Source organism: Mercenaria mercenaria, chromosome 11, assembly GCF_021730395.1.
Source record: "Mercenaria mercenaria strain notata chromosome 11, MADL_Memer_1, whole genome shotgun sequence".
NCBI classification, from domain to species: Eukaryota; Metazoa; Mollusca; class Bivalvia; order Venerida; family Veneridae; genus Mercenaria; species Mercenaria mercenaria.
In genome coordinates, this window is record NC_069371.1 from 33,348,371 (window position 1) to 33,374,275 (window position 25,905).

Sequence of the window (25,905 nt, forward strand, 5' to 3'; positions counted from 1 at the left end):
CTGAAAGACAACCACTCAAGCCGCATTCAGTCTCGAGTTCCTAAAACAAGAATTCTCCTTGGAAACACCGCCCCACCTCACCCCGGGTTCCTCCCAAACAAGAGTTTTCCCCGAATGGCACCGGATGGGGGACGACCCCCTCTACAACGGCCACCAGGTCCGATCCAAAAGTCAAGGTCTGGGGCGGAGCTGGGGGTGCCCAAACTAAAAAATGTGAATATTTCCAAAAACAGCCTCGGACCAAGTTTGAGACCCGCTCACGAGTAAACAAGAGTTTTCCCGGGGTAGCCGTTTCGCTGGCCCCCCCCCCATACACCATCACCTTCTACAATTGTCATTTCCTGTTTTGCATGATCTTCCGCGCCATTCAATTTTCAGTCGGGAGCTGAGAAATTCGATTTTAGCACACAACAACTTCCTTCAAACTATTGTTTGTATTTTTACTTCAGTTATCATTAAAATAACTATTTGAATATAAATGCCTATAAAACACATGTACTCATTTTATTTAGAAAACGTGCCCGCCCGGGCCAAATTCGAAACCATCCCTTGCAATTTAGAAAAGCGCGGGATTTTCTACTTTCAGTTTCTTAAGATACAATCTGGGGAGGTAATTACATCATAGTAAAGGCCAAAACTCAGATTTAAATACACTATATTATAAACTGATTTGACATTTGAGAGTTCAATTTATAGGCTCGTCTCTCAATTTTGTAAATCAGCCGTGTTTTATTACAAATGTATATTCACTTCCTGTCTAAATAAAATGGTGTTGTGGTTGCGTGGAGTATTGTCACGTAAGCGGTTGGGTCTCTGTCAATTCATTTTTTTATTAACATTTTATGTGCGATAAAATTAATTCATTCTTTCACTTACTAGTGTATGTTTTCTATTTTTCTTTTCATCTTAAAGCAAAATACCATGCATAATTTTCATTATTAGTAAGTTTCGCCAGCTAATTCGTCAGAGTCCATAGTACAATGTTTTTTAGCCAAGAAATTCATAAAATTATAAATAATTTGATTTGCACATGCATGCATCACATCCATTGTGCATTACATAAAATATTTTGTACTTACTTGTAAAAAATATTATAATACGCATTAGACTTCCATATAATTTCGTTTGATCTGTTGTGGCTTTACATAACACTGTGTTAAAGATGAAAATTTATATTGATTAAAATACTGATGGATATACAAGCACTGCTTATACCTACCATACTATCACAGCTATTTAGGTGATTCATCTTTATGTTGGTAAAATTAATTATTATACAAAATAAATCTGTACTACTATATTGTATTTGCAAACACTATCCAAATTATAGACCGTTCCTTTAAAAAAAGTATAAAGCATCGCTAACTTTAAAACCGAAAAATAACTCGTGGCAATAGCAGCACTTCACTTGTGGTAGTACAAGCAATTTAACTGTTGTAACTGCTGGCAGTAGGAGCAGTTAACTGTTGTAACTGCTGGCAGTAGCAGCAGATAACTGCCCGTACAGCTGGCAGTAGCGGCAGTTAACTGCTGCTACTGCTGTACTGACAACTTCACGCCGATCAATGAAACAGTCACTTCGTACACGCGTATGGCGGCTACAGATAGATCAAGATATTGAGAAATATTGTAAATCGTGTCACGGGTGTCAATCAGAAGGCTCTCCAGCACCTCCGGAACCGCTAAAAGCGACAACACTACCTAGTGGACCATGGGAATATTTAGCATGTGACTTATAAGAACCACTTCCGACAGGTAAACATTTGGTCGTGGTGATACATTTTTACAGTCGATTTATGGAAATAGAAATCGTAAAATCCACCACAACGGAAAATGTTGCTACAGTATTTATCCGCCCTAAGGGTTCGAAATGATATACCCATGTTCCCCCCCCCCCCCACCCCACCCCACCTGTGAGAAGTTCATTAAACCTCCTTCGTATTCATTTTTATAGATCTTTAGAAGTTATTTTTTGAAACATTGCACCCTTTTGGTTTTTTGCTCTTTGGTCAAAAAATGAGGTACCAACCTTTACCTCTTCGATAATTTCAAGTGTTTGATCAGAATTTCATGACTACTTCGCGATGAATGCCCACGGATGCAGCTGTTTTGGAAATTGTATATCCAATGGCTGTTACAGCAGCAATGTTAGAGGATGCTGACGTTTAATCAGGGCGCCCTAGCTACACTAGGTAGATTTTGGACTCTAAATTCTTCCTTATTAAATACACTTACACACCTATAAACAATGGCTTTAGATAAGGAAAAATCACCGTAACCATTTTCAAAGCTTTGCATTGCATCTTTGTGTATTATTTAATTTCCTTCCTACCTTCCGATAAAATAACACCAGTGTAAACGAGTGTGGTGTGTCAAACCGCTTGTAACTCGGCTATAACAAAATCTTTTGTGTTGACCTGGTTATTGAAACCCCATAGAAGTCTATGAAAAGAAATAGTGCTTGTACCTGTAATAGCTTAATATATACGGAAGCGCGTTAGTCTGAAAATCTTCTGAATTCCCATTCATAACAAGTTAAAGATCACACTTTGTTTTTATATTATTTAGAAAAAAAGATAACGAAAAACGTTGTCAAGAACTTAGTTAAATATTGTATTTGTCCTATTCTTCGGCGTAATAACCTCTTCCTATTTTTGGAGGTTAGTTGAAGAAAGAGCCAATGATACTTCCGAAGCGGCGGTAATTAACGTTAAGAAGGTGAGTTGATGTTATAGCTTCTGTATCAATTTGGAACAATATTCCTATAAATGAGCAATGTATTTCCATTCAGAAATTAGTTTATCTTACATAAGTGAAGACCAATGCTTATCTTTAGATAAAAAGGAGTTGGAGCCACTGTTTACAGGCTATTATTTGCTATTTACTTAAAATAGGAAAAACTACACTTCGATACAACAATGGTCGTATTTTTCGCGATTAATCAAGTGTTACGATGAAAGATTACAATTTGCTGAAAATGTTTGAGAGAATATCCTTCTGTTGTCACGTGCTTATACACATATTTAATTATTGAACATTAAATGCGTTTTATAACAAGTCATCAGAAATAAATTTAAGTTAATATTGTTTTAAGTTTTGATTTTAGCCTGGGCCAGTTATATAGCACAAACTATGGACCGACAATATATAGAAGGCGTCATGTAATAATGTACTAGTATCAAAAAGTCCTGTCATCTGGTGTCCCAAATATGGAACACATGTCACGAATGGTAGGGCGCAAATTATATCTACAAACAAAATATATGCTATATAGAGCATGACTGTTTAGCTATATAGTTATTTATTTATACTCACCGTAAAGAAACACACTTTATAGGAGGAGTTCGGATCACACAAATATACAGGTGAGGTTTGATGAAATTGTTACATAACAGCTTACAAATTTTGATTCAATTGCTGCGTTTTTGATTAACTAAGCATGTATTGAATAATAGGCAACATCTGTAACAAAAGTCTTGTTTTATAAGTAAATTTTTAACTGTTAATACGTCTTCAGGTTATCATTTCAACTGTTAGTAAAGTAGAATGATATTGTACCTCTTCTAGAACGCGTATTGTTCTTGAAAATTCGTCTAATATGAGAAGCGGTCATAGGCCTAGGTCCACAGGTCAATGCGTCATAGATTATGACACCATCCGTAATTCTCATTATTTGCCCGTTTTCCTAAGGCATATAACACATATACAAAGGGATTGCAAAATTTCTTTATACAGCCATTTGATGAACAATATTGATTGTATTCGTTATGCAATATATGATGCAAATTTTGTAACAGCATTCTTTCTTGATGGAGAATATATATTATATTGTATAGTTAAAAATTTGGAAAAGTTTTCTTTTTCAAAGTCTGAAACTGGGACACTTAACTGCTGGGCTTTACGATCAATTTTCTAGTTTTGTTTTATTCCGGCCGCAGGCCAGTATTGATTTCATCTTTATTTCCTAAAAATCTGGGTTGAAGGTCATTTAACAGCTGATTAAAGCAAACTCCAACGCAGTGATCTCCCTTGCCGCTTCGATCAATGAGCGGAACGGCAAGGGAGATCGCTGTGTTGGAGTTTGCTGATTAAAACTGTACATTTTGATTGGTGGATGAGCAATTCCGAAGGTTTCCCAATGGAATAGATAATATTTTCTTAAAGGATGTGCAGGTGTCCTGAGCTGTGTTGTTAAACAGGATAATCCGTTGCAAGTCTCTTGTAGAAATAGCTTGTATAACGCCATAAACATGAATCCCCTGCGGCAGAGTTTAACTCTGCCACTCTGATACAGAGTGATCTCCCGTAAACGATTTACAGTCAACTCGTCCCCTAGTCAACTCTTCCCCATTTTAGTCATTTCGTATCCCTTGACGATTTCTAAAAAGGTCATGTCGCCCCCTCCCACCCGCACTTTTCGGCCCCTCCTTTTTTGTCTTATTTTTGGTTCAAAATTTCGTTTCATAAAGGTAACAAAAAAGACAAACATTGCTTTGCCATGAATGGCACTTAGTACAAACCGTAACCTTTGATTCCTCACAAACTGACTTAAAATCACTTGTCCTTCACCAACTGGTTCAGAACCTCGTTTGGTGTGTAGAATTCTTTCATGTGAGGAAGCCATTCAGCTGACTTATGGAGGTCGGTGGCTCTACCAAGGTGCCCGCTTGTGACTGAAATAATGCTCAGAGTGGCATCCGGGATCTTCCTACATCCTTAAAAGCTGGAAATTCGCCAGGTGATGTCGGTGTGATGTTAACATTCCCCCCCTAAAAAAGAACAAGACAAAACAAGACAAAACAAAAAAATGATTCATCACAAAAATATTAACTTTCTCACATGATATATATTTAAAGTTCATAATCCTGTCTTTTTGTAGTACAACGATTTTGTTATAATGGAAAGATACTCTACATTTTAGATGTTTCGCAATCAGAAGCATTGAATTACTGTCCGAAAACTGGTGCACTGGTACAAAATGTGATTGGTATTTATACTATTTTTTGATCATGCATGCATTTATCTTTCAATGAATACATATGCACGAATTCTAGAGGGTGATAGTAGGATATTTGTAATTTTTAGAATATCTTTCTTTATATCATTTTTATAGCAACACAGTATTTGTCTAAGATTCGGTCTAAGATAAACTGAAATGTTTTAATTCAGTCACAAATAGGGTAAAAAGGCCATTTCAAAAAAATCAAAATTTGAAATATTGACATCTTTGGAGTTTTTAGATGGAAGATATTTGTCTTATAACTGAAATTACACATGTGGTCAGTTCTGTATGTATTCAGTGACCGCAGTATAGAACTGAACATGTTGAAAATATAATGAAGACTTTTTAGGTCTGGTATTCTATTAGTACTGCTTAGTTGCAAATTACACGATGTTCTTAAAAAGCAATTCTGCTTTACAAAAACAATTTACATGTCATATGTTGTACCACTAAAGCCCTATTGATTTCACTAATATATGTATTCTCTACATCCTAGGTTTATATTTTATCTTCAAACAATTTTGTAATACACTTTGACATTAGGCGTACCATACTTACAAAGATAGGATACAGTGCATGACTAGTTAACTATATACTTAAACTCGTGATAGAAAAAAAACCAACACATTATAATAACAAATGTACAGCTGAGTTTTTTATGAATATAAAAATATCGATATCGAATAGCATAGTAGCATATCTAGAACACTAATTTTTCTTAGAATGAAGCGGGCATCTCATCTTTATTTCTGTCATGTCAGTGTACAACTTTTGTTACATAAAATACATAAGGCGTAAAAAAAAAAAATTGTTTGTTTCCGGTATCCCGACCTACCCTAAATTTTTGGCCCGACCCTAAATGTTTTTATGGCCTTTGAGAATATTTTTTTCAACTTTTTGACAAAAAGTTGAAAAACTGCACTTTTTATGTTTAAAACAAGGCCAGTGATGTTAGAAAACAACTTACTGATGCTTTAAAGGCATAACCTCCTTATTTGTATCCATTTTTTGACACAAAAATAATTTCCGAAAAGTCTCCCTTAATAAAAAAAAATTCCAAAAAAAAAAATATTTTCCGACCTACCTACCCTAATTTTTTTGAGCATTTTACCGGAAACAAATAATTTTTTTTAGGCCTAATACAATATGGCATAAAATGCGCACTGCCGCTCTGTAAGCGACTTATACCCGAAATATCAATGTCTGTAACTGTAATATATTTAAAACATGTAATGTAACCTATGATCCACAGCAGGAGTGTAATGTCACATGATCGTGTATCAATGTACAATATTAGTAATGCATAGAGCGCCGCCCCTACCCCACCCGTTTATCTCATTGAAAAAGAAAACAAGACTTAAGTAGAAGATAGGTTCAAATTTCGTTGGTCCGCCAATATTAATTGATTCGTGTGGGTTAATACTGGCAAGTAATCAAGGCCGCCATACATAAATGAATATATTTGAAAACGAGCGTTAAAGATAACATAATTTGCTGGGACATGGAAATGTATGTTAACGAGTTCTTTGTACATTATAGTCTTTCGCGTATTATTGAATTTCCTTTAGTTAAAATATCACTTTTTCCACGGGTACTTCGACTGATTCGTCACAAGAAAGATCTAGCCTATATATGGATAAACCTTTTCATATAACAGATATTTAAAATTTATAATCCTGTCTCTTCATACTTCAACGCTTACCATGTCGTGAATTCGTTTCAGTATAACGAAAATGTACACCTTTTAATCATTTCCAAACATGTCACATGCCAAAAACTAGTGCAAATTTTTCAACGTAGGGTTCATATTATTTCTCGACCATGCATGTCTGTTTCACTGCAAAAATTAGCCAAAAAATCACATAGTTATTTGCTGACTTTATATGGGATATAACGCTGTGAAGTAAACCAAGTACCGGTAAAAGGCCGAGTCTGACGTAAATCGATCCTATGTTTGATCGCCAACAAATAATTAAAGACTTTATCTTTCAAACCTCCTCCCTACAGCCACGCCCCTCCCCCCAACACACACAAACAAATAGAAAGAACTGGTTAATGTTAGCAAATCGGCCTATTGAACAAAAATGAAATATATAGTTAACTTGTTTATTGTATAAAGCCCTGAGTATTACAGAAGATGAAATATTGTTACACTGCTAGTTTGAATTACATGTATGTCTGCTTACTTGAGTAATGCTTAACTATTGCATTTTTGTCTTAAAACTGATATTATATATATTTTGTTTTCAATACGGCACAGTGCAGTGATTTCTTGCTATGCAGGCCTACTAAGCGATATCTTGATTTATCTTATACATGTGTATCTATATATTTTCTTTGTGAAGTGGCAGTACAATACTATACTGAAAAGTAATTTAATCTTCCAGCATGCTGCGATACACCGTGGTCTTGTTACTGTGTTGTTACGTTGGCCAATCAGAAGCTGCCGTTGAGACACTGGAACGCAACATGACAACATATGACGTGAATGACGTCATCGCCATCAGATGTTGTCCGGCAGACGAGTGCTTCCCATCGCAACCAGCAGTTGCATCTCTTAATAATAAATTGAAAGGCAGATTAATTCTCCCACATATGTATGAATACATCAACCAGTCACATATGTACAACACCATTGAACAGAGGTATGTGATACATGCTTGTCAAGATGTAACGGAATCTAGTGATTAACATATCATAGGCCTATAAATTATATCTATAAGTCCAGCAAAACTTATATACAGGATCTAGTGGGATACATTTAATGTTCATTGCACGAGTGCATCTGGTTCACACCTTATACGTAGATTTAAACGTCTTTTTGCAAAGTCGGATCATCTTTTAAGCTGTTATGTATGCTTGACATTGTATAGCTCTACCATTCACAGCAAATATGCAAACTGTTCCAAAATTTCCAAAATATATTATTACCTGACTCCATATATAGTTTGCCGGTCCATACTTGGTCTAAATTTCAACACTAAATTTTGCTTAACTGAAAGAAAAAAGGAAAACAATACTTCTGATGTCATTCAATACACTTGACTGGCTTGCTTAATAGTCAAAACTTATTTGCCCTTCAGTCGTCGGGCAACAGTTAAGACTATTGACCTGCAAGCGAGTCAATATTATTGTTTATATGCCTAATAACAAATACAATAATGTACTATTAAATTAAGTCAATAAGTGTGTAGATCTAGCATTTCATTCATTATAATTATCATCGAGCGGTCATATATGTATCTGGGACTACTGTTCGGTTTATAAAAATAAACAATTTCTTACCATATATAATAGTATATCATTTTAAAAAACAATCATCCTTGAGCAAGTTGTTCCACTCTGTGATGCATTCTGTGTGATGACAATTGATATTAAGTGTATATATTAATAATGTGTGAGAAATACGGCAGTGAATATAAAAGTCGAAAAAGGGGCAAAATGTTGTTAAATTGCAAACCAGGATTATGGAACCTGTACAATGCATATCAGCTTATGACAATGGACAATTGTGTGAAGTTTCAATCCATTCCCATTAGTGGGTACTGAGATACCAGCTTACATACAACATTAAACCAAAAACTGCTAAGTAAAAAAGGGGGCATAATTTTATAAAAATGCAAAGTAAAGTTATGGAACTTGCGCATTACAGGTCAGATCATGACAGTGAAGAAGCGTGTGAAGTTTCAATCCATTCCCATTAGTGGGTACTGAGATACCAGCTTACATATAAAACCAAAAATTTCTAAGTCGAGAAAGGGGCATAATTTTATAAAAAAACAAAAACAATGTTATAGAACCTGTACAATGTAAGTCAGTTTATCACAGTGAATTAGCTTACATACAAAAACTTAACCAAATCGGGACGCGGACGCGGACGCCGACGCATGGGTGAGTCCAATAGCTCTACCTATTCTTTGAATAGTCGAGCTAAAAAGAAGTACTCATATGTTTCCTATGACATTCGTACCGTGTACAATCAGTAATATACTTGAAATAATACTCTACGTCTTTTTATTGTTTAAATATTTGTCAGTAATTCACATATTTCAATGCAATTTGACACATTTTAATGTTTATTTGATTTAAATAAAACATAAGAACGATAAACATTGGAGGTGAATTCATTGAGGAGTGATAGTTACGAAAGAGTAACATCATATATTCATAACTTATGTCAACTATTTACTGTTACGGATGACGGACTATACAGCGGCCAACTCTCGCACACTATCATACCTCTTGATCTGTTACTTTAACGGCTCAATGGGATATTGTTGTTTGCTTTTATCAAATAAGTAAATGACAAAAATTTAGAAAAAGCGTTAAGTGTAAATCATTTCATTATGTATATGCAACCATACTTCCAACGTGATTATTTGTTAGAGCGGTTTGTATACGCCCTGACATACAAATATTGTTTATCAACTGTAAAATCGTCTACACAGAATATCTTAAAGAAATATTATGTCCCATCAGAAACGCCAGACATTTTGGGCAACTTTTGCATTAAAAACCAAACCAAAACTTTATTGCTTAAAACTTGCCTTCTATTCTGAACAGTGTGATATTCAAAACATGTCCACCTTCACAGGTACCCACGAATAGTTGCTATGGTCCATTCAAAAGAAGACATTAAAGAAACAGTCCTGTTTGCCCGTAAGTACAACTTGCACGTGACAGTTAGAAGTTCCGGTCATGACTATGTTGGAAGATCAACGTGGGACGGAAGTATTAACATAAATTTGTCCGAAATGAAAGAGTACAAGGTAAAACTCGATTCCAGTAGAAATGAACATGGAGAAATCAACGTGCAGACCGGACTGACTTGGGCAGAAATATATGAAATGGTAAGGAGAGTTGTATGTGTTTTTATGCAAGTTGTTTTCAAACACTAAATCTAAATACAAGAATGAATAACGTTTATCATTGTTTAAAAAATACAAAGTTATTATTTTAAGTAAAAAATATTTTGAATTTGAAAGGTACATACCTAAGTATTTACAAACCATAGTATCAAAATTGTTAACATATGTCAACAAAAATTCAAAACTTACAACTCAGTCACTGTATAATTTAGGTTGATGTCTTATGAGTCTAATATACAGAACAGCTACCTTTTTTCTGTTTTACGTCGCAGACAATACAGTGTGACTAATTGTAAATCGTTCAGACATGAAACTATACAATATAAGGCCTTAATGAACTTTTAGCCGTACTGCATAGATCTCGATGTTATTTACAATTTTCAACAAATGAAAGAAAACTGCATAATATTTACGCAAGTCAGGGTCATGTGAACTACCAAATGAATATTTATCTCGCCTCCTACAAGTTTCTTGCATTTCTATTGGTCAATAGAAGTCACGTGGAGACAGGATATATTCCATATCATGCAAGTACATTTCAGATATGAATTTTGATTAAAACAAAATGGCCCCCGCATCGCTGGCGTAATAGAATCAATTCAGATTATTAATTACTCCAGCTATAGATATCGTTTCCGAGAGTAAATTTAGTGTTTTCTTGCCGTTTCATTTTTCTACTTAGTTTAGGCTCGTGAAGTTGGACAAAAGTTAGCCGTAAAATCGGAAATAGAAGAATAACAACTCTGTATGGGAGACGCGGCCGTTGAAATCTTCTTTTAAGCACAGGTGCTCGTCCAGTCTTGGTGCCCATATTGGTCCCCCCATTAAAAAACAACATGTTTTTAAATGGGGGACCCATATGGGCACCAAGACTGGACGAGCACCTGTGATCTAAAGTTAAATCATTGTAAAACAAAAGAATTGATATATTTGTCATACAACAGTTTGTTGTAGGATAGCTTAATCTATAGGATAGGATATAACAGGAAACGGGATGAAAGCCAAATTTTCAAGACATAATTGACATCGTGAAATCTGATGATTTTCGAAAGCATAGGGAACAGAAAGATTTCGAAACCAGTTCATAACCTGTATAAATGAGCTTTTGTGTTTCGTGATTCAGTCAAAATACAGCTCATTGTACATTTTATGGCTGGTGTTAATCAACTATAAACAAAACATGATGACCAAACAAATGATTGCAGGATTTCAGTGTGCACTGCAAGTAGATTTATTTATTTACAAAATGTTTCGATTGTAGCATGGAAGTAAAGGGTAGTCGTCAAGATAAAATCGTTACACTGCTTGTTGGTGACAGGAAACGGGATATACGATGTCTCGAAAATCCATGGTTTTCCTCGACAGCGTATATCCCGTATCCAGTCACCAACAAGCATACCATAACCTTAGATATATGGTACTTTCTTGCCAGAGAACAAATTGGTTGGATTATTATTACAGCTTGACAAGAACTACAATCGCACAATTGTAGGCGGAAGTGCACACACAGTGACACCTGGCGGTTATACTCTTGGTGGCGGTCACAGTCCTATCTCAAGGTCACTTGGATACTCGGTTGACAATGTTCTGGAAATCCAGGTATATCTTTTTTTTCTGAAAATAATTTCCTCCGCATTCTTTATAGCTGTGAATGATATTTAACATTGACATGGAATATATGTCGATCCTGCTAAACACATCGTTTGTCTCCCATCTCAAAGGTTGCATATTCAAATGAAGAGATGAAGAGCAATATTACACACAAAAGAATTACGGCAGATTTCTGCCGCTTTTTTTGTTTAAGTGCCTTCACCCCAGATACAAGAGGATTAAAACTGCCGAATTGTCGTGTCTTCCTGTTTCGGCTCGAAACATTTAACTTTAAGTCGAAATTATAATGAAACACGAAATATTATGTTGGCAAACTTTTGTATCGCCCTTGATTTGTCGCATCTTTGTGTTTCTGCCCGGAACACATGACGGCATATTTGACGTCCTTTGAAGTGTTGTGGAGGAAAACACGTCAAATACAGGGCGACAACATACCCGCAGACACAAAAGATTGCAAACACAATGCAAAGGAACATGTCGAACTGAAAGCAAAAGTACAAAAGAAAACTGCTTTTTCTTTAATGTAGAATGATATATATAGTATATCTAAAACATACAATGTACATCGTTTTGATTTGTAAATTATTTCACTAAGAAAGACTTAAAAAGTATATTTTCATGCGCAATTTAGGTTGTGTTGGCAGATGGTCGAATTGCTACGTGCACAGAGGCGGGATGTGAAATTGAAGAAGTTAATGGGGAGACTGTAACACATGATAGTAGTTTATTTTGGGCTATGCGCGGGGGTGGAGGTGGAACCTTTGGAGTTGTCGTTTATTTTGTTTTTAAATTGCACCCGATGCCCGCTGGAATGGTCAGGGTGGACACATCGCTGCCTCTTAAAGTAGATTCATATGGTTTAGACTTGAGTGGAGAGCTTTTATCTGCATTGGGTGAGCTTATTACTTCAATGCCTAAAGAATGGGGTGGTTATTACATAATGAATAACGCCAAAGTTACCTACGAAGGTATAGCAATGACGGGAAGTTTGCAGCTGGTGATGAACAAGTTTGGTCCTTGGGATGGTACGGAAGAAACACTCTTTAAAAAGTTCATTGACGTCGCTAAACGGCTACAAACCAACGTGACATTCACTAATGTAAGCAGCTTCTGGGAATATGAAAAAAATATATATGATCCACCTACAGTTAGGGCCTATCTGGTTGGTACCATGCTTCAGCCGGAAAAAGTCAACGACTTGGTGAAATTCATTCAGCAAGAATTCTTCACGAACTTTAAAGACGTTCTCCTTACATGCACCGGAGCATCACTTGGAGGTAAGGTTCGACGGTTTTTACTATAATAGTCGATAACACAGTTACAAAAAATGTTGTTTTTCACTTTTGAAGCTCATGTTTGACGATTTGTTGCAAGATGACTTTGGTAATTTAAAATGCAAATCTTTCTGAAATAATAAAAAAGTATTGTCATTTCAGTTACATGTACAGAGTTTTATGGTGTGAACGTAGAAATGTTAAGGTCATTTTTTCCAGTATACTATACAGCCTGATTTCGTGGCAATTTGCTGTCGCATGAATCTTAAGGAGTCGAAACTTCCTAAAATTACACGAAAACTAAGTATAGATTACAGAAACTAAAGTATATTGTGCTAATTGTACAAATCCGACTGTCACAGTTTACTCACTATTTGCTAAGACTGACAGTTGAATTGATGCAACATTGTTGGTAACTTCATGATATGTTTAAAGGTAAAACATTATAGATCGGGTTTGACATTTGAAAAACTGAAATATTGTTGACAGTGGCAGACCCGACGTTTAAAGATAAACCCTAATAAATCGAGTTCGACATTTAAATAACTGAAACACTGCTGTTGGCCAGCACACCCATCGTTAAAAAGTCGAGTTTGATATTTGAATGGCTGTGGCAATGTTCCTATCCAGCGGACCCGCTGCTAAAGGTAAAATTTAGTTAAGTCGAAGGTGACATCTGAATGATTGTAATACTGTTGCTAGTTAGCAGACCTGACGTTTAAGCCAAGTTTGACATTTGAATGTATTGTTGTAAGCCAGCAGATCCAACATTTAAAGGTACAACCTAATTAGGAAAGGTTGAAAATTCAAAATTTCGTAAATTTTTTTACAAACATGCCGATCATCAAAATTAAGCAAATGCACTGTTGAAACTACAGAAACAAACGAAGTGTCCCGATTAGTAGGTTACGGTTACACAGTTATGAAACAACTTGATATTAAAATGACTGAAACAGTGGTGCTAGCAAGCAGACTCGATCCAAATTAGTTTGACACTGAATTACAGCAATGCTGTTGGTATTTTAGGTAGAACTACAGAGTTCCCTGTGGATTCAACACCACTCAATCCTGGCTACAGAACTGCTGTCTCATCATTAACATGCGGCGTGCCACTCGCTGATGCGGCGAAACAACCATGGTTCGAGCAGTCTAAATACGATATTTTGATCCCTATTGCCGATGCATTTAGCGACAGACTGCGTAGATTGGGCACTGGTATGTACTTTAACGAACCAACAAAAAATAATCCACACTGGCGAGAAGATTTTTGGGGCGACCACTACACGAGGTTACTTAAAATCAAGCGTAAGTACGATCCGGAGAATTTCTTCACGTGCCATCACTGTGTCGGGTCAGAAACAAAGGGCAAATCAACAACACCTTGGACGTCGTCTGCTGCCTTGAACAACGTTAATGATTTCTTAGCATCCACTCTCCTTTTCTTGAAATTCTTTTGATCTTTAAGATATGTAAAATATGTAGCCGAGTTTTTAAGACATGTTTATCTTATTTTTTTTCACATGTTCACGCTTATTTGACACAAATTTTCAAACGGATAGGCATCTGAAAAATAAAATGATAAAAATTGCCATCTGACAGATCTATTCAACACTTTAGTACTTGAACATACCACTACGGTAGGAATATGCTTTTTAGAAATTCATTCTAAATTTTTAATATTTTAAGATGTAATTTCAACCAGTTTGTGTTGTTATCGACCTATCCAGTGACTACCGCTTGTAGCCCTGTACTGAACTTTTTTTGTTGTAATGATTTTCGCTCTATTTATTACTACTTTGCACTTCTTTGAGTTTTATATTTCTAAACTCTTTTAGATCATTATCATCGTACGTGTTGAAGTACGTTTATGACCGAAGAATGCCGAATTTATTAACACTAATTTGCCGTGTGTCATTAAGCGTCAAATACCTTAAAACAGGCATTTTAATGTCACTGTGTTTCACATTCATAATTTATCTGCTTGTGTCTTATGACCACGATGCTAACTCACCTTTATAGAGCTTACAATTTGTATCAATATTTATTTGTTTTTGTAAATTAAAACTTTTTATTCTAATTAAGTAACGTTCAAAGTTCATGTGTATTGCTTTATATGCTGCATGTTTTCTAAGTAAATACTATTTAAACAGATGAAAACAATTCAGGTGCTTCTGAACATATCCGACAAAATGAAATATTTGATTATTTATTTTCATTCATCACATGGTATTTGCATGATATTTATCTTTTAAACCTCTCTATATCTGTGTTTTCTTTCTTTTAGGCATGAATTCATTAAAAAAAACCCCTGAAATTGTGCGTTTCCATTTTTTTTCCGTTCAAGGCGAGTGTAATGATTTTGTTCACTGCATTTCCTCTGCATCAAAGGAATTCAGTTTCATAACATTCTATTCAGTAGTTGTATTTAAATTGATTTGTGTGTTAGTTAAACAAAGGAAGTCAAACGTTGTATATTCTGTGATAAACAACGGTTGATGTATGGACCGATGACAGCACGTTATGACGTCAATTATGACATGAAATTGCCGCATGACGTTCGGTTCAGTACTGCTGTAATGAATGAATTTCAATCTAAAATTTTATCAAAATATTTCAAAGATCAAGTTAGAATAAAAATAAACGAGGCTTTCTTGTGCTTTATCGGGTTATCATTCAGTTGTTTGGATGTTTACATTCAATTCTTACGCATCTGACCTTTGAACCATGGTAAATTAGAAATATGCCACGCGAAAGCCTCGATTATTTGATAAATAAAGTACAAAGGTGGGAACTCAATCAATAATTATCTAAGACCGAATTATTTGCAAGGCGGCGATCGTTCCTCCTGTCATTGCTTACAAACAATAACTCAAGATCTTTGAAACTCCACTCAGGTGTTGCATAGTAATTGCTCAAAGAACAATTTAAAAATAAGTGCAAATGGGAGGATAAATAAACTTTGCAAAGTAATGTATACGAGTTCACTTAGTAGTGCATTTCTGCTAGTCACCTGTAAGTCCTTTGAAAACTGTTGCAAGAGTTACCAGCGTGAAGTTAGCAATAGTTCCATGGTATCAGACAGACCTTAGGACTGGAAGACAACAGTGCAGCATCTGAGACTCCTGGGACTGTATTCATTAATGTTTAAAGCCTAAAACTTAGATCTGGACATAAGAAAGATAAATATTCTAGTTGCTATAACTTTGAAATGTTTATAGCATATTTATGGCAGTCAATTATTTCAGAGTTGTCTTTAGGTGAAAAATGCACAATCATTCGTGCAATTTCATTACTATCTGTAACATTGTAACTATGACAACTAAACATGAAAATCTAGTATTTTAAACTGTAAGTAAAAAAATCAAATTTTAAATGTTGGTGTATATGGGTCCCAGATAAACTAACTAGATAGACAATGACAGAAATACAAAACACAGCTAGCATTTGTGTCAAACATACATGTATATATTTCATTTACATTGTACTTTAATTATTACAAAACAGCACTCAATATTTAGTATTGTACATGTACAACCTCCTAGCTTATAAATATTAGCACAAATTATCACAGAAATGCTATGTTTTAAGTGTGATGTCACTTAATGTGCATGATCATAGGCAGAAGAAAAAAATACTTTAGACCTCTGCTAAGTAATAATTTTGAGTTTTGTGAAGTAAAAACTTATTTTCAAGCAGTTTTTTGTTGAGAGCAGCACAATGTACCAAAAGATGAATAAACTCAAAGTAATAGCTTCCTACCATTTTAACTATGTAAACAGGTACGTGAAGGAGAAACTGTAATTAAACATTTCAGACTAGAAATAACACAACAAAATATTGGCAAACAACCACACCTCTAAATGATTTGCTTCAATCCGTGGTATTAACCATAATAATTATGTCTGTTAAGCCAGAGGTAGGGTAATGTTTACATGAAGTCTGTAATGAACCTGAGATTTGACAAAAAGCAAAATTAATGCAAGAAAGGTACAGCATACTAATAGTAATTCAGCACTTAATAAAACTTCTTGTAGTGTTTTCTTTACATTACGCACTATGTTTGAAAATCTGTGTGTTTCAGTCAGTACACAGGGTTTAATACCAACTTAACTATTTTAAGGCAAGCTGAACATTTAGTTGTCTTTTTCTGATTGTTTTACTTCACTGTTCAGACATTATGGATTTTTAAAACCCTATTTTTTCCTAAGAAATGCCAATTTTTATTCAAATTTGAAGACGTTTGATTCCATATCTCTTCTAGGTGCCTGTGGTGGCGCCACCTTTTTAAGCATCTGTCTTGCATAGTTTGACGTGTGCAGCCCTGCCTCTCGTAACTTCTGTTCTAGTTTCACTCTGTTGTCTGATGTGACCTTAAAACACCAAGCAGAATGTAACTGAATTACAAGTCATTTGCTTTCTCAAATATCATATCGATTTCAAATTATTTGCTTCTGTTTACTTTACAAAAAAACATACTGCAAAATATTTTGATTATGCAAATTAAGACTGTTAACCTCAAAATATTTCGTGATTTGGCAGGTTTTAGTTATCGTAACACTGCATGTCTATTTTATGTCATAAATTATACCAATTTTAACACACAGGTACCTGCATGTAGCTACTCACTTTCTGTTTCATTTTGAATGTGTCATACAAGCGAATCGGTAATAAACAGCCAATAAATTATAACATTACGGCAGCGTTGTGCAATTATTTCAGCCAGTATGGTCTGATTAATTGGTACATTCATTGCAATACTGATTTCTACAAGAAACAAGAGCTGTCGGAGGACAGCAACGCTCGACTATTCAACAGCCTTGTCGACTGAATGAATACGAAAGTCGAAAAAGGGGCATAATTTTGTAAAAAAGCAAAATAGAGTTATGGACCTGTGCAATGTAAGTCAGTTTATCACAGTGAATAAGTGTGTGAAGTTTCAATCCATTCCCACAAGTGGTTACTGAGATACCAGCTTACATACAAAACCTTAACCAAAAATTTCTAAGTCGAAAAAGGGGCATAATTTTGTAAACAAGAGGACCATGATGGTCCTGAATCGCTCACCTATCCCCACATGACCCAGTGTTGAACTGAGTATGACGTCATTATTTCTATTATTTAACATAGTGACCTAGTTTTTGAGCACATGTGACCTAGATATCATCAAGATAAAAAATTCTGACCAATTTCCATGAAGATCCACTGAAAAATATGGCCTCTAGAGAGGTCACAAGGTTTTTCTATTATTTGACCTAATGGCCTAGTTTTTGAAGGCACGTGACCCACTTTTAAACTTGACCTAGATATCATCAAGGTGAACATTCTTACCAATTTTCATGAAGATCTCGTGAAAAATATGGACTCTAGAGAGGTCACAAGGTTTTTCTATTTTTCGACCTACTGACCTAGTTTTTGACCGCACATGACCCAGTTAAAAATCTGACCTAGATATCATCAAGCTGAACATTCTCACCAATTTTCATGAAGATCCGTTGAGAGATATGGCCTCTAGAGAGGTCACAAGGTTTTTTCTATTTTTAGACCTACTGACCTAGTTTTTAACCTCACGTGACCCAGTTTCGAACTTGACTTAGATATCATCAAGGTGAACATTCTGACCAATAATCATGAAGATCTCATGAAAAATATGGCCTCTAGAGAGGTCACAAGGTTTTTCTATTTTAGATCTACTGACCTAGTTTTTAACCCAACGTGACCCAGTTTCGAACTTGACCTAGATATCTTCAAGGTAAACACTCTGACCAATTTTCATGAAGATCCATTGAAAAATATCGCCTCTAGAGAGGTCACAAGGTTTTCCTATTTTTAGACCTACTGACCTAGTTTTTGACCGCACGTGACCCAGTTTCGAACCTGATCTAGATATCATCAAGGTGAACATTCTGACCAATTTTCATGAAGATCCATTGAGAAATATGGCCTCTAGAGAGGTCACAAGGTTTTTCTATTTTTAGATCTACTGACCTAGTTTTTGACCCCACATGACCCAGTTTCGAACTTGACCTAGATATCATCAAGATGAACATTCTGACCAATATTCATGAAGATCTCATGAAAAATACGGCCTCTAGAGAGGTCACAAGGTTTTTCTATTTTTAGATCTACTGACCTAGTTTTTAACCCCACGTGACCCAGTTTCGAATATGACCTAGATATCATCAAGGTGAACATTCTGACCAATTTTCATGAAGATCCATTGAGAAATATGGCCTCTAGAGAGGTCACAAGGTTTTTTCTATTTTTAGACCTAATGACCTAGTTTTTGACCCTACGTGACCCAGTTTCGAACTTGACCTAGATATCATCAAGGTAAACACTCTGACCAATATTCATGAAGATCTCATGAAAAATATGGCCTCTAGAGAGGTCACAAGGTTTTTCTATTTTTTAGACCTACTGACCTAGTTTTTGAACCCACGTGACCCAGTTTCGAACTTGACCTAGATATCATCAAGGTGAACATTCTGACTAATTTTCATGAAGATCTTATGAAATATATGGCCTCTAGAGAGGTCACAAGGTTTTTCTATTTTTAGACCTACTGACCTAGTTTTTGACGGCACGTGACCCAGTTTCGAACTTGACCTAGATATCATCAAGATGAACATTCTGACCAACTTTCATAAAGATCCCATGAAAAATGTGACCTCTAGAGTGGTCACAAGCAAAAGTTTACGGACGCACGGACGGACGACGGACGACGGACACCGCGCGATCACAAAAGCTCACCTTGTCACTTTGTGACAGGTGAGCTAAAAAGCAAAATAGAGTTATGGGACCTGTGCAGTGTAAGTCAGTTTATCACAGTGAATAAGTGTGTGAAGTTTCAATCCATTCCCACAAGTGGTTACTGAGATACCAGCTTACATACAAAACCTTAACCAAAAATTTCTAAGTCGAAAAAGGGGCATAATTTTGTAAAAAAGCAGAATAGAGTTATGGGACCTGTGCAATGTAAGTCAGTTTATCACAGTGAATAAGTGTGTGAAGTTTCAATCCATTCCCACATGTGGTTGCTGAGATACCAGCTTACATACAAAACTTAACCAAATCGGGACGCCGACGCGGACGCCGACGCATGGGCGAGTCCAATAGCTCTACTATTCTATGAATAGTCGAGCTAAAAATGCACTTGTCCTGCATGACAACTTATTAGAAAATTCTAATACTCATACTCAGGACCTTCCCATTCGTCAATATGAACAGATGAGTGGAATGCATATTCCTTGACTGGCCTAATCATTAAGAATCTACCTATAAAATACGATTAAAAACAGAATAAATACCTGTGAGGCAGTAAAACCATGCACATCAAACAATGGTTTTTGAATATAGACTGTGTCATCTTCCTTTAGCCTAGACTGCCAGGCTTGTGTCTGGGACATCATTCGGTCTGGATTACTTTCTGCTACAACTCGAACCTTGTAAGAAAAACATGTCATATGTAGAGTAAACTTTGGACTTTTTGCAAGGGTTTTATTTCCACTGTATTTGTTAACAGTGTATCTCCGTTACAGTAAATACTTGCAAAAATGCTATAATAATTGATAAATATAATCCTACATGTACAACAAGTTGGCCATATATTGCAAATATTCCATCAACAAAGGCTATTTCAGTTTCAAATATTTACAACTTTTAACCTTAAGAAAATATTTGATTTCATAGTACAAGTAGTCATTAATTTTGTTATAAGCATGATAAGATTTGTAAACATACTTAGCAAATATTATGGCATTTAGTATCAAAAAGGAAAGACTCGTACTTTAAGTGCAGAGACTGTGAGCTCAGTCACACAGCGAAATATGTACATACTCTATTTCAACTCATCTGAAATCACTGATCATTCTAAACTTCAACACGCAGATAAAATGTCAGTAACTTAGAGAGACTGTTTAAATGCGGATAATACTGACTAACCTGTACAGTGCACAATTTTGAGGCCCTGCATGATTTTACTAGCAAAGTATGTTTTGTTATAATTTCATGCAGCCGCAGTTTTTGCAAGAAAACAGTAAGGTCATGACCATATACAGGGTATCAAATTTCTATTATTAATTATAACAGTTATATACATATCACTTCAGTTTTACACTGATTTTACATTGATGGTAAAACAAATTCTTCTATCTTACAATAATGTTGAAAGCAAAAGCATTTTCCCTATGCATGTTAAAAACCGCGTTACTGTATATTAAGTAAACTACCCCGATTTTTTAGTAGCGTAACAGGATTACTGAAGTGTGGCGGATAGATGTTTTTAAGGAAACAAATAACTATTTAATAGGTTTCTTCTAAGATACATAATGTTAACCTAAACACATTAAAAGGGAACATTGCCTCTCTTCTCTTATATCATCCTTGGGATAGATTCTATCAGGAATGAGGTGTCGAGACTGATTAATATAAGCTGAAGAACTTGCTTCACAATCAACTTAAAATAAATTAGTACAAACTAAAACAAAATGCAAATGCTCAAAACTAAAGAAGATCTTAATTTTACCTTTTCCCTTAACATTTCAAGCCTATACTCCTTCTCTCTTTCTTCCAAATCCTTTTCTTCCTCTTTGAACTTCCTCTCTTCAATCTTCCTCTGTATCTGTTCTTCTCTATACTGTATTCTACAAAAAATGTGTTTTTATATATATACATGTATATATAATTTTTGCACCTAAAAGGAAGAATCATTTGATGTGCCATATCAGTACACTGTTAGTTTGGTTTCAGTCACTCTGACACAATTTAGGTCATACTGTCAATTTCAAGCTTTGATAGTTGACTGTTTTATTCATGCACTGCCAGGCATCTGGTATATGCTAATATCATTGTTTGTTTGTTTGATCCTGTACCAGTACTAACCTGTTCTCTGCAAGTAACTGCCAACTTCTCCACTCGAAGGAGAAGCAGAGCACAAAATGACTTCAGACACAATGTCTTTTATGAAATCATCAAAGAGAACATATGCTTTGCCTACTGGGATCAGACTCATGACTCCATGTTCCACACATATATACTCTCCCTGCTTATCTAAGTGAGCACGCTATACTGGCTTTTATATTTTCCATTATTTGAAACTTGTCCATATTACAGTTAGTTAATTCTGCTAAGGCTGTCTGTAACAGAAATTAAGATAACAGATTATAGTTGCAGTAACAGCATTCAAATAACTATTAATAACAAGCTTAACATCTACCACGCAACAAACATAAATTCTAAACATTTAACTTATTCTTCTGGAAAATGATGAAATTAAGTTTATACTTTCACTGCTATTACGATTTTTGAGAAAAATCACATCTGATAAAGGTAATTTGAAAAGCTGAATTGCTTCTTTAGTGGTCAGTATAGGGTTAATACCTACAGCTGGGTAATAATAACTCTCCAACATGTCAAAATTGCCTTTTATATGTTCTGCTGAGATCAGTCTAGAGAGAAAAGGGATTTAATAAGCAAAGACTTCTTAATCTCATCAGACTTTGTAAGCCTTAGAAAGACTATTATTTTGTTTCATTCCAATATCTTACCACGATTAGTTAGCATTTCTGTAAATAAAACATCCTACTTGTTACGCAAACTTACCTTTCTCTATCAAACACTGCTTGTTCTGCTAGAGCTTGCTGTAACTCCTCCAATCTTCTCCTATCCGCTTCTTCTCTCTGCCTTTTCTTCTCTTCTCTATCATTTTGAAACACCTTTATCTGAATGTATAATTTTAAACCCCTCATGATTTATGTTCAGTTTTAACCATCATCATGCTGGACACGATTGATTCTGCCTTTGCGACCAGTGTAGATCATGATCAGCCTGCACATCCATGCAGTCTAATCATGATCTGCACTGATCCCATTCAGTCAGTATCTTTTTGGTAAGCACCCCTTTTAACAGTTACTGGTACTGTTTAAATTGAAAGATGGACAAGTCCATTTTAGAAATTCAGCAGGGTAAGGAATAAGTTTTTCTTAATGTAGAGCTTCTTTCATCTTTTTGTTATTCTAAAAAAAGTTAAACAAAGCCAGGGTTTCTAGGAAGCACAATATTAACTTATAAGAGGGTTACCTGAGTTTCAGTGATTGCTTCCTTGAACAGTTTTGGTAGAGAAAAACATTTGACATATTGTGACAACTCAAGAAACAGAAAAAGAATCAAGGTGGTAGGGGTGTAATGCTGGGGAGGGATGTAGGGTAAACATAAGGCAGGGGTGAATGATATGATACAAAGAGATAGAATCAAAAAACACAATAAACTAAAAGTAAAGCAGGAAACTACTTTTGAAAAAGTGCATGCACCACATCCCCCATACTGATTCATTTGAATGCAAGTGGTGACTGATATGTAATATCCCTTCATGGATGGCCCAACAGGAAATAAACACAACTGATGTTTCACCTCCAAGTGTGACCTTGACCTTTGAACTAGGGGTCTGGATGTTATGCAAGACACATCATCTTATTTTGGGATACATTTATGTAAAGTAATATTAAAAGTGCTTCAATTATGATAAAGTTATGGATGGACTGGACAGGAAAAAACAAACTATTTCCTTTGACCTCTGAGTGTGACATATTTTCCTTTGGGCTTGGTGTCTGGTTGTTATGCATGACATGTCGTCTCATTATGGAATACATTTGACATTTTGTGCCAAGTAATATCAAAATGTTATAGACTGGACAGAAAAACTGGCCTTTGACCTCCAAGGGTGAACTTGATCTTTGAGCTAGCATTCTGAGTCTTGCGCATGACACGTTGTCTGATTATTGGGAATATTTGTGCCAAGGAATATTAAAATCCCTTCATGGATGGCTGAGTTTCAGCCGGACAGGAAACAAGCCCTGATTACCTTAAAAGTTTGCTATATGCTGCCCCCCGTGGAGGGGCATAAAACACATTTTGCGGGAAGATGGTCATGGTAATGTGTGTGTGAGGGGTAATATGGACAGGGATGTGAGGAAAATAACACTATGGAACAATATCAAGAAACTAAGAAACTACAAGGTGAGTGGGGGTGTTAACATGGGAATTTGGAAGAGGGTCAACCAAGAAACATTTCTGTGAAAAATATTAGAATTCTGGCCAGCTAATTATAAACTAGTTAAGAGTGAACTAGAAGTAAACTAGAAGATGCTTTTGTAGAAAAAAGCACATGTCTCCCCAAAAGCATAGTAATAACAAGCAAGAAGTCAATCGGGGACAGGAGTGAAAATTAAAGAGACAATGACGGTTGGCTTAGTGACTGAAATAGGCATCATCTACTCAGCATGTCCAATAATCCGATGAAGTTTCAATGTTCTGGGTTAAGTGGTTCTCAAGTTATAGATTGAAAACAGTTTTCCATGTTCTGTCCCCTGTGACCTTGACCTATAACTGACCAAAATCAATAGGGGTCATCTACTCTGTATGTCCAATCATCCTATGAAGTTTCAATATACTGGGTCAAGTAATTGATCTGAAACTGTTTTCCATGTTCAGGCCTCTTTGACCTTGACCTTTAATGCAGTGACCCCAAAATCAATAGGGTTCATCTACTCTGCATGTCCAATCATCCTATGAACCCAGGATTAATGACTCTGAGTTGAATACTTTTTGAGATACGCATGGCACAAAGTTGAACAGATGGTCAGACAGACAAGGGCATTTTTTTGCACAAACAGTTCAGAAATGATCGCATTTCAGTGACTTTGATTTGAAACACTGTAGCTGATTTCACCATGATTAACAATGACTTGTCACTAAATTTCCAAGGATCACACTAGGAAGAACTAGGCTGTTAACCAAAAGCTGACCAAGAAATGTATGCACTGGTGCAAGGTATGCAAAGATTCTGGTATAGTTGGCAGATTAAAACTTGTACTTAAGTAAAAGGGAACACAAAATGTTATGTTTATAAAAGTTTCACTGATGAAAACTGATAAATGACCAATTATCACCTGATTAAGTTCTTTACCTGCTTTTTGTCCTCATTTCTTCGTTTTGTTTCTTTCTCTTGCTGTTCATTCAATTTCTTCTGTAATTCCTCCTTTTGTTGATTCCACATGTCTTCATGTATACGCTGTACTTCCATTTTATGTTCTCGCCATTGTTTCACCTATGTTTCAGAAAAAAAACAACAATTAAAAATAAAGGACTTGTACAGGCTTTTTAAGTTTTGTACAGAGAAACATGCTTAACTTCTACTACAATGGAGCTGTTGTGCGACAAGAAATACAGTAATACTCTGTATGTATGCTTTTTTGTTGATAAAAAGCTAATATTTAAAGTCTTTTATAATTCACGGTTCATAAATATTATCCAAGACAAAATTCAGGTACTTTTCAAGGACTGTAAAATTTTCCAGTACCAGTTTTTTTTCTTGGTCTTTTTTCTTGAAACACTATTTAAATAATAGTCCCAACTACTTTAATCCACTATTTCTAAAACAGAGTTATACATGTAGAATTAATTGCACTCTTGGGTAAATTGTGATAAAAAAACATCTTTTCTGACTACTACGGGTGCATACTGCATTATTCAGTGACCACATAATGATAACTGTCTTGCAAACTGCCTTAATTTTTTCTATTTATATTTTTAAATTTATTTTTTCCACAACAGTTTCTGACAGACTATTTTTCAAAGCGTTCTGACTGAAATTCAAGGACTTTTGTTACAAACAGCAGTTTTTTTTTTCAAATTCAAGAAGTTTTTCAGTTTTCTAAGAGGTTTTTGTAATTTTAACCTTAAGCCTACTGGCGGCAGATGATTTTGCCTTTGCGACCAGTGCAGACCAAGATCAGCCTGCACATCCATGCAGGCTGATCAAGGTCTGCACTGTTCGCTATTCAGTCTGTAAATTTTCAGTGAACACCCCTTTGAATAGTAAGTGGTATCACCCAAATTGAATGATAGACCAGTCCATTTTAGAAATTTAGCAGGGTAATGGTTAAAGGATTTTCAAGTACTAGTATAAGATTCAAGTACTTTTTAAGGTCTTGACAAACCCTATTTAATAGGTATAGATTTACACTGAAAGAATGTTAAGAACTGCTCAAGTTAAAGAACGGACAACTTTCTAGGACGCCGCCCACCAAATCACCTGCTGTAGATGTTCTCGTAATACATTCTGTTTCACAGGTGTACGAATTAACTATCTGTA

General features: G+C 35.5%; 2 protein-coding genes across 3 annotated transcripts in view; one reads left to right on the plus strand and one right to left on the minus strand.

Moving 5' to 3' along the window:
• The first annotated feature begins 3,278 nt into the window (after nucleotides 1-3,278).
• Nucleotides 3,279-15,069, plus strand: LOC123533020 (uncharacterized). The gene is made up of 6 exons (XM_045314671.2): nucleotides 3,279-3,365; nucleotides 7,390-7,647; nucleotides 9,597-9,852; nucleotides 11,332-11,469; nucleotides 12,113-12,758; nucleotides 13,782-15,069. Exons 2-6 carry the CDS (start codon nucleotides 7,391-7,393, stop codon nucleotides 14,210-14,212), a joined length of 1,728 nt encoding a protein of 575 aa, XP_045170606.2. The 5' UTR covers nucleotides 3,279-3,365; nucleotide 7,390; the 3' UTR covers nucleotides 14,213-15,069.
• Nucleotides 15,070-16,195: 1,126 nt separating this feature from the next.
• LOC123533019 (coiled-coil domain-containing protein 148-like) overlaps nucleotides 16,196-25,905 on the minus strand; it is a 29,017-nt gene continuing 19,307 nt past the window's right edge. For both annotated transcript variants that reach the window (XM_053517100.1, XM_053517101.1), the window contains 5 exons: nucleotides 24,718-24,858; nucleotides 22,356-22,474; nucleotides 21,280-21,397; nucleotides 20,063-20,197; nucleotides 16,196-17,125 (listed from right to left, as the gene is read on the minus strand). In XM_053517100.1, coding sequence (XP_053373075.1) covers nucleotides 16,976-17,125; nucleotides 20,063-20,197; nucleotides 21,280-21,397; nucleotides 22,356-22,474; nucleotides 24,718-24,858 — 663 coding nt within the window. In that variant the 3' untranslated portion in view covers nucleotides 16,196-16,975. The remainder of the gene's footprint in view (nucleotides 17,126-20,062; nucleotides 20,198-21,279; nucleotides 21,398-22,355; nucleotides 22,475-24,717; nucleotides 24,859-25,905) is intronic.

Excerpts from the sequence above, each read along its gene's own strand:
- LOC123533020 (XM_045314671.2), top strand. The coding sequence starts at position 7,391 with ATGCTGCGATACACCGTGGTCTTGTTACTGTGTTGTTACGTTGGCCAA. Across the intron at positions 9,853-11,331 it reads GGGCAGAAATATATGAAATG|CTTGACAAGAACTACAATCG; the intron begins GTAAGGAGAGTT and ends TTATTATTACAG. Across the intron at positions 11,470-12,112 it reads ACAATGTTCTGGAAATCCAG|GTTGTGTTGGCAGATGGTCG; the intron begins GTATATCTTTTT and ends TGCGCAATTTAG.